This window comes from Triturus cristatus, chromosome 9, assembly GCF_964204655.1.
Source record: "Triturus cristatus chromosome 9, aTriCri1.1, whole genome shotgun sequence".
NCBI classification, from domain to species: domain Eukaryota; kingdom Metazoa; phylum Chordata; class Amphibia; order Caudata; family Salamandridae; genus Triturus; species Triturus cristatus.
Window position 1 is genome coordinate 400,392,226 of NC_140592.1, and position 15,742 is coordinate 400,407,967.

At 44.1% G+C, this 15,742-nt stretch overlaps 1 protein-coding gene across 1 annotated transcript in view; it reads left to right on the forward strand.

Moving 5' to 3' along the window:
- Positions 1–15,742, forward strand: part of EHD2 (EH domain containing 2) — a 187,457-nt gene that overhangs the window by 6,973 nt on the left and 164,742 nt on the right. The window contains exon 2 of the mRNA XM_085625270.1: positions 6,295–6,392. Within this exon, the coding sequence (XP_085481396.1) occupies positions 6,295–6,392 (98 nt within the window). The remainder of the gene's footprint in view (positions 1–6,294; positions 6,393–15,742) is intronic.

A 15,742-nucleotide genomic window follows, 5' to 3' on the forward strand; every position in this document is an offset into this window, starting at 1 on the left:
GTGAATCCCAATACAGGCCTCTTACTGCTGAGTTTACTAATTGGAATAGAGGACTCTTTTTTTCAGTGACTCCCATTACAGACCTCTTGCTGCTGAGCTTGGTACTTGCAATACAGAACTCTTTTTTCTGTGACTCTCAACACAAACCTCTTGCTGCTGAGCTTGGTACTTCTAATACAAGACACTCTCTCCAGTGACTCCAAATACAGACCTCCTGCTGCTCAGCTTGGTACTTCTAATACAGGACTCTTTCTCCAGTGAATCCCAACACAGGCCTCTTACTGCTGAGCTTACTAATTGGAATAGAGGACTTTTTTTCCAGTGACTCCCAACACAGACCTCTTGCTGCTGAGCTTGGTACTTGCAATACAGGACTCTTTTTTCAGTGACTCCCAACACAGACCTCTTGCTGCTAAGCTTGGTACTTGCAACACAGGACTCTTTTTTCAGTGACTCCCAACACAGACCTCTTACTGCTGAGCTTGGTACTTCTAATACAGGATTCTTTCTCCAGTGAATCTCAACACAGGCCTCTTACTGCTGAGCTTACTAATTGGAATAAAGGACTTTTTTCAGTGACTCCCAACACAGACCTCTTGCTACTGAGCTTGATACTTCTAATACATAACTCTTGCTCCAGTGACTCCCAACACAGACCTCTTACCGCTGAGCGTGATACTTCTAATACATAACTCTTGCTCCAGTGACTCCCAACACAGACCTCTTACTGCTGAGCTTGATACTTCTCATACAAGACACTCTCTCCAGTGACTCCCAACACAGACTCCCTGCTTCTCAGCTTGGTACTTCTAATATAGGACTCTTTCTCCAGTGAATCCCAATACAGGCCTCTTACTGCTGAGTTTACTAATTGGAATAGAGGACTCTTTTTTTCAGTGACTCCCATTACAGACCTCTTGCTGCTGAGCTTGGTACTTGCAATACAGAACTCTTTTTTCTGTGACTCTCAACACAAACCTCTTGCTGCTGAGCTTGGTACTTCTAATACAAGACACTCTCTCCAGTGACTCCAAATACAGACCTCCTGCTGCTCAGCTTGGTACTTCTAATACAGGACTCTTTCTCCAGTGAATCCCAACACAGGCCTCTTACTGCTGAGCTTACTAATTGGAATAGAGGACTTTTTTTCCAGTGACTCCCAACACAGACCTCTTGCTGCTGAGCTTGGTACTTGCAATACAGGACTCTTTTTTCAGTGACTCCCAACACAGACCTCTTGCTGCTAAGCTTGGTACTTGCAACACAGGACTCTTTTTTCAGTGACTCCCAACACAGACCTCTTACTGCTGAGCTTGGTACTTCTAATACAGGATTCTTTCTCCAGTGATTCCCAACACAGACCTCTTGCTGCTGAGCTTGGTACTTGCAATACAGGAATCTTTTTTTCAGTGACTCCCAACATAGACCTCTTACTGCTGAGCTTGGTACTTCTAATACAGGACTCTTTCTCCAGTGACTCCCAACACAGACCTCTTGCTGCTGAGCTTGGTACTTGCAACACAGGACTCTTTTTACAGTGACTCCCAACACAGACCTCTTACTGCTGAGCTGGTACTTGCAATACAGGACTCACTCTCTAGTGACTCACACCCCAGACCTCCTGCTGCTGAGCTTCATACTTGCAATACAGGACTCTCTGCCCAGTGACTCCAAACATAGACCTCTTGCTGCTGAGCTTGGTACTTGTAATACAGGGCTCTTTCCCTGTGACTCCCAACACAGACCTCTTGATGCTGAAGTTAGTACTTGTAATACAGGACTCTCTCTCCGTTCTCAGATTTCTTTCTTCTGAGATTTCCAACAGAACCCTCTTACTCCTGACCCTGACAGCCCCAACACAGACTTCTTTTTGGTGCAAATGATGCTGCCCAAACACACACCACCTGTTGCGTAGATTGACAAACACAACATTTACCTTTAAACTGCTGAACTAGAGCCTTTGAAAACACCTTTTACTGCTGAGACTGAGACTCCATTGAACTTGGCGCCAACAACACAGACCTCTTTCTTTTGAACCTCAGTCCCCCACCGCAGACCAATCTACTGGGGACTCCATCACTCCAAATGCTGAAGTCTCACCGTCCTCCCTTACTCAGCACATTCCCCTTGAGCTCCCAGTCTTAACACAGACCTCATCCGTGATTGGCCTTGCAAATTAGTGTTCGCCACTAACGTTCCTGTTACTGCACAACAACGGCTCAACACCACCTCCATGCACAAGTATATGTCCTACAGTTAAGTGCAGTCTCATCTTGCCCCTTGACACATCAAACCACTGAAACCCAAAATACTTGAGGTGAGGAATTGTAATAAATACAAAGAGCCACATAGGGGTTTGAGGCAGTGTATAAGTAATACCCGCCATTTAAGGCAATAGGTGCCTGTATATAGACTTGGTCTATATTGGATTAACATTTCCATGGATAGGAGCATAGATTCACAAAAACATGAAACGCCTGAATGTTCCCATTGTGTTTCATTATTGTCCAATCCTTTCAGACAAGTGGACCAGTCAGGCAAGCTACTACCCGAAGAGACTAAACAACATCTTGGCTAGTTTCCAGTACAAAAACAATGGTGCACCTTACAATCAGCCTGGCTCAAAATTTAAGAGGTTTGCAGGACACAGTTCTGGAAGAACCCCTCACTTAAAATGTGGTACACACGCACCCTATGATGGTAAATTCTCTCCCAGTCACGCACCACAAAAATGGAAGCTCCTTTTTAGGTCAAGCCTTGGCAGCGCATGCTCTGCTGCGAGGCATGCAGTATTAGAGCATGGCTTAGAAGCTCCGCCCATATTTTTCATTGGCTTGTGTCATTGTCTTTCTCAAACGCTGGCTTCTGAGTCATTATTAAGCTTGTTAGTCTCTCCTTGGTACAGCCTTGTCTGCATTTGTTACCTCATATAACGACTGGACCGTATACTTGTCTTATTACGCGTTCTGCTTTGTCTTGGCTCTTAGCACTATTTTGTTTAATGATTTGCCCCTATACCATCCAGTATGTCGCAGCACGCCGCCCTGTCTTTATTTTAGTAGTGCGGTCCGCTTTAAGTATAGCAGGCGCGCTTACTTATTTTTGTTGTTGTTTTGTTTAATTACCAGCTCCCATGCGGCACTTTCATATTCATGAAGGCCACCGCCCCTTTCTTTAGACAAGCTGCATCTAAAGAAAGGGGCGTGGCCAACATTAAAGTGAAAGCGAGGGATGGGCACTTTTACAAAAAAAAATCTGTTTGTCAACTTGACAAACAGATTTTTTTTTTTGTCAAAGTGCCCCATACCGCGTTTTCACTTTGTCGGTCATGCCCCTTTCTTTAGACGTAGCCTGTCTAAAGAGAGGGGTGCGGCCTCCATGAATGTGAAAGCGCCGCATGGGCGCTAGTAATTTGTAATGCAATAGGTCGCACATTTGCAATGCATTTCCAATAGCTCAAACTCTCGTATATGCGAGACCTATAGCATTGCAAATGCTTGTTCTATCTGCCCCGTTGACAGAGTACACACTCTATTATTGTTGGGAAATGTTCCACCACACCCTGTGCAATAGATACAATGTTGGCCTTGGACATGGTCCATTTTGTGCAACACATATTTTCATAAATATAGCGGCCAACAGGGAGTGCATCTGCAGACCAAGCGTGAGCCCACACACCTTGCAAGCTTGGAGACAGACGCCAGGGAGAGAGTTCACTGATGGTTGGTTTTTCTTACCTCTGCTGTTTGTCTCGACCCAAGTCCCCACTGTTGTGTTCCTTCCGAGAAAACCTGAATAATGCGATTCGCGTAGTGTCCTGACATGTTTCAGCATGCGCAGAAGAGTCGAGAAAGGACCACCTGATGAACAGTGGCAATGATTTAAAGATATGAAACTACTGAACAAATTAACGCTGAATTAATGAGTGGTGCAGCCCTGGCTGCAACAAAGGGTTATATCAGATACTTCCTTAGCCCTGACTGGCTCTGTGCTGTGCTGCTCGGCGACCCAGATACCTTCATCAGATAGGACAACCATGGGCAGCATAGTGTCTCTTTTATCAGCAGCTGGCCTCATTTAAATTTCTTACAGGCCTAGTCACGGTTTCGGAATCTCGTGTGTCCACTCAGTGTTTCATCCTCCTGAAGATGATCAAATGAGTACCACTAAGTAGGGTAACAGAAAACTTCTGTTAGATAGTACTAAGAAACCACATGGGTAAATGAGCACTGTAGAACAGACGAGTATTATTTGTTATTTGTGGCTTCGTAGCTGCAGGGTGTATCGAGGGTCTCATAGGTTCTCGGAGGCGAATTTTGGGTAGCTTCTCCAAATGAGTAGGGACCCGGGGCTGAATTTACACGAATATGCTGATGAAATATGCTGATGATGCAGAATTAGCCTAAGTGTTGACAGATCTGCCCTCAGCATCACTGCCTTGGGAGGGCTGTTGAGTTCTGCATGCGCTGAGCTGGCCTCGGGTCTATCCCTCTGAAACAGAGATCACCATCCTCTGTGCTTCACCACCTTTGAAATGTCTCACCCTGTTTTTACAATGCCCTTTGGTTTTTGGGAAATCTTATCAAGCTCCAGGTCAAAATCCTAGGGATCTTTGTAGCTCAACATTGTCCATTGTTAGTCCACGATAAGTCGGTCCATGCCAGGTTTTAAGGATTACTATATACTATGTACATGTCTTTAAAATACAGTCAGTGTATGTATATTTATTTCATGTGACTGGCCTGAAACTCTGTCATGTGGAGGTTCCCCGTGGACAAGCCAGATACGTGAAGATCTCATTACTGCTCTGAGCACTAGCCACACTGGCCATGACCAATCCTTGGTTGTAATATGCCAGTTTCCTTTCCCCGGGCCTCTACACACAACCCTTAGGACTGCTGCAGATGGGCCAAAACATGGCGGTCAGAGTCATTATGGGCCTGTAGAAAAGTAACCATGCAGCCTCAACATGCAGAAGCATGTAGTGAGGCCGAGTGAAACTCCTCGCCACATTTAAAGAAGAAGGACAAAGAAACCCATGTGAGTAGGACTGGCTTTAGAGCTGTTTGAGCCTGGTGCAAAAATCATTTTTGCCCCCTTCCCCCCACCCTCTTCTCCCCCATGATGACCTCCTCGAATTCCTTCACGACCACCAAGCAAAAGTGCCCCTCGTCTCTCCATAGCCCCTCTCTCACATACATTTCATTTATTTTAAAACACTAGTAAAGGCTATCTTTACTAATAAGAATGTGCATCTACCTAAACAAACAAATTATTTTCAGCAACATTAGGAGTAGATAATGAAAGACTGGGGGGGGGGGGGGACAGAATGTCCTAACCTATTGTATGCAGTTTACATGCAGCTCTTTGATGACAGTTCTTAACAGTCGCAGTTCTATATCAGGGATCTCTGTCACAAAAGCAGTAATCCACTAAGCTATCCACATAAAATACGATCTGTGATCTGCACGGTACTTGTTATTTGCAGCAGGCATATTAACCCTCTCCGCTACGTTATGGCGAGTCAAAACTGCCCCTAGACCAAACTCTGATCTCTCTCTCTAGCAGAAACATTATTCACAAGAAATATCTTGACATTTTTAAAGCTGCCTGAAAACTGGACGCACAAGGAACTCTGCTGAAGGTGTTTTTAAATTGTAAGTTATTCTAAACACAGCGCCCCCCCCCCCCCCGAGGTCAGCACCCCCTCCCCAGATCAGCACCCAGTGCAGCCTCACCAGTCGCACTGCCCTAAAGCTGGCCCGGCGTGTAAGCTTCCATTTCCAATACTGGTGTTACCTGCGGTCTCCCTGGTCCTGGGGAAGAGAGAGCGGCTTCTAGTTGCCCTACCTCATGGTCTTCCTGCTTAAGGACCCTTGCTAGAAGCTCTTTTGTCAAACTTACAAGATATTCTCACTGTCTTCAGGATTTGTGCTTCTTGGATTGCCTGTTGCCTCTCACTCACAATCAATCACACCAGACAATAAATGTGAGCAACACTGAAAGTCCGCTTTACAATGCACAGCTCAGAGGGGATCCATGCCATGCTTAATACCATGCAATGTTCAATAAAAGGTATAAAGATCTGTCACCATGGCCCTAGCTACCCCAATGTGGTCCTCCCACATGTAACCAGTATGTATAGTAAAACATGGCTACACATATACATGTGTCCAGATTCATGGTGGTCAACGATTATTGCGATAATGTACAAATCGAAAAAACATAGGCACATGCCTGAGGCCATTGATGGAAACCCTACAAGTAACCACCTTTCTGTGCCATCTTTTGTAGCTTCCAGTGTGCCCACCTGCCTAACCGAGTACTGGAAAGCATCAGTCTCATCGATACCCCTGGGATCCTGTCAGGGGCCAAGCAGCGCGTGAGCCGAGGTAAGGGCCCCACTGCTGATGCACATGGGAGAATGATGTCTCACTTTTTGTATGTGTTTTACATTTTTTGTTGCATCTCACGTTATATTATAGACAAAAGTTAGTCACAATAGTATAAGGAGATGATGAACATGCTTTTGTCCTGGGGGATCAAACTCTTGGAATATGGAGGAATTGATTAACAAATTTGAAATAAGAACTGAAAGAATATTGCCTCAGAGCTGTACTTTTAAAGCCACTTGTGTTTGATTATGAGAAGCCTAAATATCAATGATGTTGATAGCCTGCATTATGGAAAATATTGTTCTGTCACGGTGGTGCTTGCTGGGCCTTACACCGCCTGGGGAAATAAACCACTACAGGAGCACACAGATTCTGTGAGCTTGTTATTGGTGGCTCTTCCATCCCCTGGCTCTGGAATATCGACCAATGAGGTGGCAGTATTTTCCTTTAAAATGGTGCTCGGGACCAATTAAGCAGAATTATAGAGAGTTCTCCTGCCTTACCAGCTGTAAGGGTAAAGTGGGCGCATGAGGCCTATTTTAACACACTTGCGTATTGCAGCCTCCAGGAGCACTGCTGGCATTCCCGTGGCTAATGGCAACCAGGCACTATTGGCTGCCCAACTTAGCGGAAGGGGTGGAGTGTGAGGGCACCACACAATTAATTTGATGTACAAATTGAAGGGAAAGCCTGATCGAATATTTAATTCTGATGGAAATCTCATGGTTTCCTCAGGCCATAAGTGGTCTTTGCTCCTAACTAGGGTCTCAATGGTCCCACATTTGGGGAAAACAGGAACATAACAGGTCCTGTGTGTGCCTCTGCTGGTTCTGTACAGAACTGGTGGTGGTTGGGCGGGTGTGGCTCTGTAGGACCTATTAACTTTTCCTGCCCCCTCATCCCCATGGACAGCGCCACTATGCGGACAGTGGTGGTGCTGGAGAAAAAGAGTTTGGCCCTCCTGCCTTCCGCCACTCATAGCAGAATGGGTGGTAAGATACTACCCCTTGTGTAGAGTTTTCCTCGGCAGGTGACTGTGTGATTTCCTGGTTTAAATCAACTTCTGACATGTAGTAAACTATATAGTAGGCTATAAAGTAATTCTGACAGTTTCAAGTAGTTAAAGTGCTTAACTGTGCACACTTTGAGAACCATTCTTGAAAACAAAATGACATTTGAAAATATAAAATGCCTGGCCGTTTTTGTTTCAAGTGTAAATAATCTATTCCAAGATGGCCGACAGTGCATCTTTGATCACTTATTTCGGTAGGGAGTAACCAAGGTAATTTTTCAGCATAATGCTGTTTGCATTAAATTTCCTCTGATTCAGTAGTGTGGTGATTACAGTTCTTTCTGGCACAGTATGGGTTTTGTTAAAATTATTGGGAGGACTATCGCACTCTCTTTCAGCATTTGGGTAAGGGAGCTGTGGCTTTCTTATTCGAGAAGGTTATTGCTTTTTATCTAAAGAACGGTGTTTGTGGTTCTCACCCTATTGGGATGATGCTTGCATTTCTAGATGTCACATTACAAGGCAAGACAAAAATGCCCAACTCCAGCATTCTTTGGTAGAGCTATAGTGAAGATTGTCACTGTATTTATTGAATTGATTTAGGTTCTCTGCACCAGGTTGCCTAGTTGATGGAGGTTTTCCTGATCGGATTTTCTCTTTCTTATATTACTGTCCTAGTTGATGTTCTTTCTGTCATGTTACTGGAGTTTAGTGTCTCTTTGATATATCAAGTGAGTGGTTGATGCTGTATCTTAGGGTATCGGAGTGGATCTATATTGTCAGTCATTTATTTGTTACTAATGTCCTGTTTTCCATGTGGTTGAAGTAGTCCTTCTTTTGTCAGTGATTTTACTGGAGTACTTTGCATTCTCTTTGTCATTTTGTTCGGGTTCTTGGTGTTTTCTGCGCCGTGTTATTAGAGAAGTTGTTGCTTTCCCTGTCATTATTGGGGTGATTAATGTTCTGTTGTTCATGGTACTGGAATGGATGGTGCACACTTTATGGTGTTGAATGAATGATGTGCGAGGATTTTCTGTGCCTCATGCTACTGAAAAGGCTGATGTGATTCCCACCTTGTTATTTTGGTTAATCATTCTCTCACTGTCACGTGTTTGAAGATCCCAATCAGATCTGTAAAAAAAAAAATAATAATTGTGTCATTTTGTTGGTGTGTGCTTACTTGGTGCATGTACCTACACAATGACGCAGCCAGGCGTGCTTTTTAGCTGGGCTGTACAGCTTCAGGAATGCTGTGCAGAAGTGCTTTAAATTGGCAAGTACTGTCCGGTATTGAGTATGTGCACTTCTTTAATTTGAAAGAGAGAGTACCTGCACTTCGAGTACCTGCACTTCTCAGCACTGATGCAATACATTTAATGGGAGAATACCGTAACTTCTGCGGAGAAAACAGGTACTCTAAATAGTGAGTACCTGCACTTCTATATTTCCATTTAAAGCACTGTGTGTGCAGCATAACTAAAGCCAGTGGCAAAGACAACAGGTGCCAAAGGCAAGACCAGCTGGCTTTGCTAATGCTTGTCCTTTTGCTGCTGCCCCTCTACCCCACCTCCTCCCCTGTGGACAGAGTCCAGGCAGGCGGCAGAATATAGTGTCTGCAACTTTCTGCCAGTCGCCAACATTTTTTTGTTTAGAATATTTGTTTTGTTTGACTCAACAAAATATGTTGGCCGCAGTTCCGGCAGCTCAACTACATGCAAACCACCAAGGGATTGAGCTGGTGAAAGGGAAGCAGGGCACAGTCTGGTGCCAGGGCTGGTCCGAAGAATGTTCCATCTGGAAGGGGCATCCGCCTTTCTAAGGGGAATGGAACTCAAGCCCTCTCTTCCAGTTTCTCTGGATATCAGTTATTGTTTTTGAACTTTTTAATAAAAATAATTTGGGGGGGTTTGATTGTTTGTGATCAATTAAAGCATATTGTAAGTGGCCTCTGCACACAGCTCTGTTGAGGTAGCTCAGTCCTCTGTTGCAGCTGCTGCCAATATACAGTGGCGGGGCAGCTGGGGAGGGGGATTAAAAGAAACAATGAAAAAACCTTACCTGATGCTGCCTCATGCCTCAGTGCTACTTTGCTCACCTGCTCCTGGCAGTCCCTGGGACACCATCACAGACTCCCCATCCAGTTTGGACGCTGCTCTCATGCTATTACTAAGCATGAGAGCCGTGCCAGGATTGGCCTGAGCTGGCTGGTATGACGCTCGCTTAGGCACAGGGAGTCTGTGCGGTTTCTCCACCCGGCTGTGGAATACAGCTGGGTTGGAGAAACCAAAGTGTGCATGTTGGTTTGGCCATCCTAAGACGGCCAGCCAAGCCGACATGTGCCCTTACAGTGCCCATCACTCATCTTACTTGTCATGGCATGGCTCCGCCCCTCCCTACACATGCATGCCTCACAGGGTCAGCTAGTCACTTAAAAAAAATTTATAATAAAATTGTTATTTATCATTTTATTTTTTAACTGCGGGCTTTGAGCCATTACGGACGAGCCACTGCTGTCAGTCCTTCTAAAGCCCATATTTCAGTCTGCTGATGCACCTCTATCCAAATCTGCAAAATCCAGGCTATTTCAGTGATGGTGGACATAAAATACTAGTGTGTCCTAGTACCAGTCCCCACACACGCAGATCTAGTAATATACATTCATCCTGACCTGTTCCTTTGCCCGCCAGGCTACTCATGGGAACAGTCCAGGCCGAACTACCAGGCATGGTCCTCCTTGAACCGGCTGGGTCCAATCTGATTCGGGATGGTGGGCAAAAGAACAAGGTGTTGGAATGCTACGCCGAGTGAGTGGAAGTGGCTAGACTTATTACAAGCATCCACCCATCACTTTTTGTGTGTGTCATGTACCACCAGAAGTGGTCAAGGCTATCCCAGGACGTGCGTACCTTACTCACTTTGCCACTGGAACCAGGCTACACCTGACTAAAGAGTCCAAATCAGGGAGAACCCGTTCTTGGGTTGCTTGTATTCCAGTTCAGGAAAGACCTGGCTTGGCAGCTCTATTTGACTGTTCCTATTGGAGCAGAGCCAGAACTGTTTTGCATATGGCTGGGTCTAATCTGAGGTGGCATGGCGCGCAAAAGAACGATGGGTTGGAATGCTATCCCTAGTCATTGCCAGTGGTAAGGCTTATTGCAAGCATTTCTCCCAACAGCTTTTGCGTGTTTGACATCCAATTGTCTGTTCATCCGGCATCACCGTGTTGTTTCTGCCTTCTACAGCATACATCATGTGGCAGTGGGTCAGGGCTGGTTGGTTGCACTTTCCTTTGTCAATGCTTTTTATTTCCATTTTTATGTTTTAAAATAATTAGCCATCCTTGTGTGTTTAAAAAATGTGTACATGCTATATTAAGGCTAAACAAACAGTACCCTTTTCTTGCTCCAATAAAAATCATATTTTTCTGTGATGTGCTTTAAAATTAAAAAAAGTTTTAAATTGTTTTGATACCTGTTCTAAAAACACCTGCCTGCTAGGAAACACTGTAGAGTCCTGTTAAAATTATATGGAATGGTTACTTTTTTCAATATGTGTATTTCCAAGTATATGGCTGCTGCGTTTAGGCAGCAGTATGCTTTTTAAAATTATTTTTATTTTCTTGGCATGTACTTGCTGTACAAAATAAAAAAAGTTAACCACCATTCTAGCTTGCCAATTGATTTTAAATGGTCTATTGGCTTTGCCGTTGCTTGTTACTTGATAGGGCACCCTAATGGAAGGCAGGTCCAGCACTCCAGGTATACTATCAGTTTTCCATCACAGCTTGTAGATAATAAAACATTGGTATATTGTCCTCACTGACTGTCACTCTGGGGTTGTAGGACACACTATTGCCCCATTGGCCTCTCATTATTTGACAACAACTGGTAACCGTTTATTTTAATCAGTTTTTATATTGATTAATGTGACTTTAGCATAGCTCACAATAAACATTGAACAGAAGTCCGAAATGCCTAGGAAACCAAAAAGAATATTACATGATTGTGGCATCAGAATTTTCCTCCCATAGCAATAAAATGTTGCAGCCCTGGGGCACTAGCGTGTATGAGCTCCTGTGTTAAAAATGTTCAGGACCAATGAGGGCTTGAGAGCGACCTATACTGCCGATCTCTCATTGGCTAATTTTAGCCTATGGGTGTTGCCTTGAGCCTGTGCAGTGAATGGGCAGATACTTTGAGGGAATGAATTCTGCACTTCATTATTAGAAAGAGGGAATTCCAGGATTTATCCGCAGGGGTATGTTACTTTTAACGTGGGAGTACTGGCACCCCACTGCTCTGCTAATTATCCCACCTTTGATGCCACAGATGATATCCCAAGCGACATCATAGACATCACTTGTGACATCACATATCACCTCACCATTGACATTTTAGTAGTCATGCTGAATGTTTATTGTGTGAAGCATCATATTTTTCAGTTGTGATGTAAACAGTGGTAATTGAGAGTTTGAGTGTGACTGTGTAACATGTTTAGTGAATGACAAAGGATGTTTTATGTCACTGCTCGTGGTGCATCTGTGGTGGTTTGTGACCTTATTTTCGTGATGCCGAGTCTTTTAGGGAGTAATAAGGGACAGTATAGTGTATTTGGTTATGACCTTTTATTTCTTGATACTATGATGTTTTTCAGTTAATATGTGATCTTTTACTGCTAGAAATTGACTATAAAGTTTTAATGTATGCCAGCATACGGTCTAATGTTCGACATAATGACACGTTTTTAGGTGGAGCCTGGGCAGCGTATGCGCTGCTCTTCAAGGCATGCTGTATTCAGGTATGGACTTGAAGCTCCGCCCACTCTCTGCCCATAATTTTCATTGGCTTGTGCCATTGTCCTTTATAAACTGTGGCTTTTCATTGGTCTATAATCTTAGTAGTCTCTCCTTAGTTCTGCCTTGTCTCATCTTGTACTCTCCCATAAGGACTGGCCCTCTTACTTGTCTTGTTACTCAGTAGGCTTTAATTACAGCATCCAAGCACTATGTCTTTCAATGGTTTTCACTTGCCTGCAAGACACGCTCTCTCCTAGCACTTTATTATTATTATTTTTTTACTAGCACAGCATGCCACAGTGGTGGGCGGGCCTTTGTTTTTATTTATGCCGCCGAACGCAGTCGCATATTATTTTTCCCTTTTGTTTTGTTTAGAAGTGCTCTATGCTGCGCTTTCATGTAAATAGAGGCCACGCCCCTTTCTTCAGACGAGCCTCGTCTAAAGAAAGGTCCACGGCAGGTATTTAAGTGGAACCGCGGCATGGGGCGCTTTTAAATGCTTTTTTTGTAAAAGTGCCCCGTATCGAGCTTTTACTTTCATGGTGGCCTCAGACCATTCTTTAGACATGGCTTGTCTAAAGAAAGGAGGGTGGCCTCTATTAATGTGAAAGCACGGCATGGGCGCTTTTACCCAAAAAAATATTTGCACTGCAATAGGTCTCGCATTTGCGAGAGTTTATGCTATTTACAGTGCTAATAGCTCAAACCTCGGAAATGCGTGCGAGACCTATTGCATTGCAAATGCTTGTTTGTGTGATGTCACAAGAGTGTGTAAGTCGAAATACTTGAGTTTATGATGCGTTTACATGCTATCTTACGTGATGTTTTGGGGTGTGGAGGCTGCCATCTTAATGAGTGACGCTTGGATGAGTTGCTATCTTCGCAGTGTTTGCTTTAAGCGGGCCAAGGCCTGCTGGGACCCGGCCTTGCCAAGAAAATAAAACAGACTTTGAAAAAGGGCCTCTTTTTCTTTCCTTAGCCGATGGAGGTCATAGACTCAGCCCCTTTGCTCACTGTGTGTTTTTGGGCGAATGACTCGGTCCTTGTCCCTATGTTTTCTTGGCTTTGCCTTGGCGAGCTTGGAATCTTCCAGAACACACAGTCTTCCTTGATGCCTCCGCCGCGTTTTCTGTACGTGTGACTGCCAGTGTGTGTTCTGCGCTTCACGATACTATAAATACTGCTCTACCGCACATCTGCAGATATGTGCCTTTCTTTCCAGAGCTTTCCTTCTTTCCCCAAACTTGGCTGCCTTGCCTGTTCTCGTTTTTTTCGTTTTTCCCTTTTCCACTGCAGGCCAGATTTGCGAAATGAATCACCCCATTGTTTTAATTTACACGTAGTTTACTGAAACTCTGCGAGGCGGAGGAAGAGGGGCGCGGTTGTTGCGGGTATGGACTGAGATCGCGCCTTTGCAACAGTTGTGTTCAAAGCCTGTTAGATATAATTGGTTATTAAACATTGTTTACACATAGGTGCTTGAGCCAGCTGGCCGCAGTTCACGGAGGAGCATAAATCCGCCCTGAGTTCTCTGTGAACTGTGCTGAGCATGCTGGGACTTGTAGGCCACACATGCATAATGCTGCCGGTTAAAACCAGAACTGGATTAAAGTTGCCTGTCATACTGAAGCCACTGCCAGTTGATATTTACTTTAGGATACTAACAATGAAATGCCCGTAGGGGCCTCAGGAATCCCTCACATCCACCAGGGAGTGGTTTGCAGCTCTGCCACGCGCCACGCATTGCGTGTTAGACTAACGCAACATGAGAATGCGTCCGCATCCCCGCATGGTCCTATATTTCTAACACAAAAGGGCTCAGCTGGAAACATTAACTGAAAGAGTTTGCAATCTCTGTTACTTACTCTTCGATCTATATGAAGCCTGTCAGGGTTCTCCACCATTGTATCCTTAGAAAGTGAACCCGCATTTGAACTAGACAAGTGAGCTCATTCATTAAAATCTCTTGTCCCTGAATCTCATTTGCTCTATTTTAATTAACTTTTTCTTTTTCATATCTAAATTCACCAATCTACATCACTAGCCCACACACCCTCACTTCATCAAACTGCAGTTCGTTAAAAGATCTCCGTCAAAGAGCCCCTTCGCGGAAGTCCGTCGGGCATTGCAGCGCCGGCCCTACAAGGAGCTTGCCCAGTGATGAAGCATGACGCCGCTTTGGGTGTGTGAGGGCTCTTGCTCCTATTGGAGCACATTCACACTCTCATAACCCGTACCTATACACACTCTTTAATAGGAACAGAATACTCCGGTTGGATCATGAGATGTAGTAAGGAGCATGTATGCTGGACCTAATCACTCCTGGTCACCTCCCTCTTTTGTTATAAAGTCAACGCTTATAGTCACAGAGAGTTACCAAGTGAATAGTCTGACCACAAGCCACCCCAGGGCTCAATCGTGTAATTGGGTTGTGGATCAGGTTTTCTCCCCCTCCATGAAATCGGGCCCTTTACATCCGTGAAGTATGGTTAGTCATTGCACTCTGCAGACAGCTGTGTCATCCCGCTCCACTTCATTCGTGCCTGACCATGTTTTTCCTCCAGTGAACTCAGAGCCTTGAGTCCATTGGAAACACTCTTTGTGTTTTTGTTTGTCCTCCAGCAGTGCACAAGGCTTTTTCAAACAATAGGGCACTTCTAAAGTACGAGCCCCTCCGCCATAGTAGATGGTAATTACTGATGCATTGCATCAGTAAGGCGCTACTAACAGCTAGGACAGGTAATTGATAAGTCAGAGGTAAAAGCAGGGCCACTGGAATTATGCAACAGAAGAAGACCAAATTAGGGTTGACTAAAAAATACAGCAAAAAAAGGCAAGTTATGTGGCATAATGCGCATTTTGTGATAGTATTACTTCATTATTTTGTCATTTTTACACCTGGTAACAGTGTCTTAGATGAGTTCACCTGAATTGGCACCAATTTAACACCCTAATATGGCAGTTAGCAACTGAAAGATGACCAGTCAATCTTTGCAAAAAGCGAGAGATCACGATTTGTGTATGATGGCAGAGAAGACGGTATATACCAGTAGGGGGTGCCCCAAAAAATGAGAGCAGATTTTGAACATGTGGAATGTATATCGGGGTAATTTGTGTCAGAGCCCGAGAGTGGAGATGCAGAGGAGAATGAATCATATAATGATTCCCCGTAATAGTAACAGAAAAAGTACAAAAAGCAAAAGGTTTAGATGTGAAAAGAGATATACCCAGCAATACAAAAATGTATAAATAATGACAAAGTGTCTCAGAAAAATGTACAAACTGTTATGTTTCCTGTCAATTTACTAAAAAGAATTTTTTAAAAATCTTTGCAAAAAGCCTTCTGGTGTACAGGAACCCACGCCACAATATTTTTTGTAACTTTGATCCGTTGGATCTAGAAACTATTTTTTTTGTTAAAAAATTCAGATTAGGCAGCAGATGATGGATTATGTGGCAAATCCTTAATTATGCGAAAAACCTGCAGCTGCAGAATCGCATAATTCCTGTGACCATGGATATGTCTTTTTTTTACTTCCA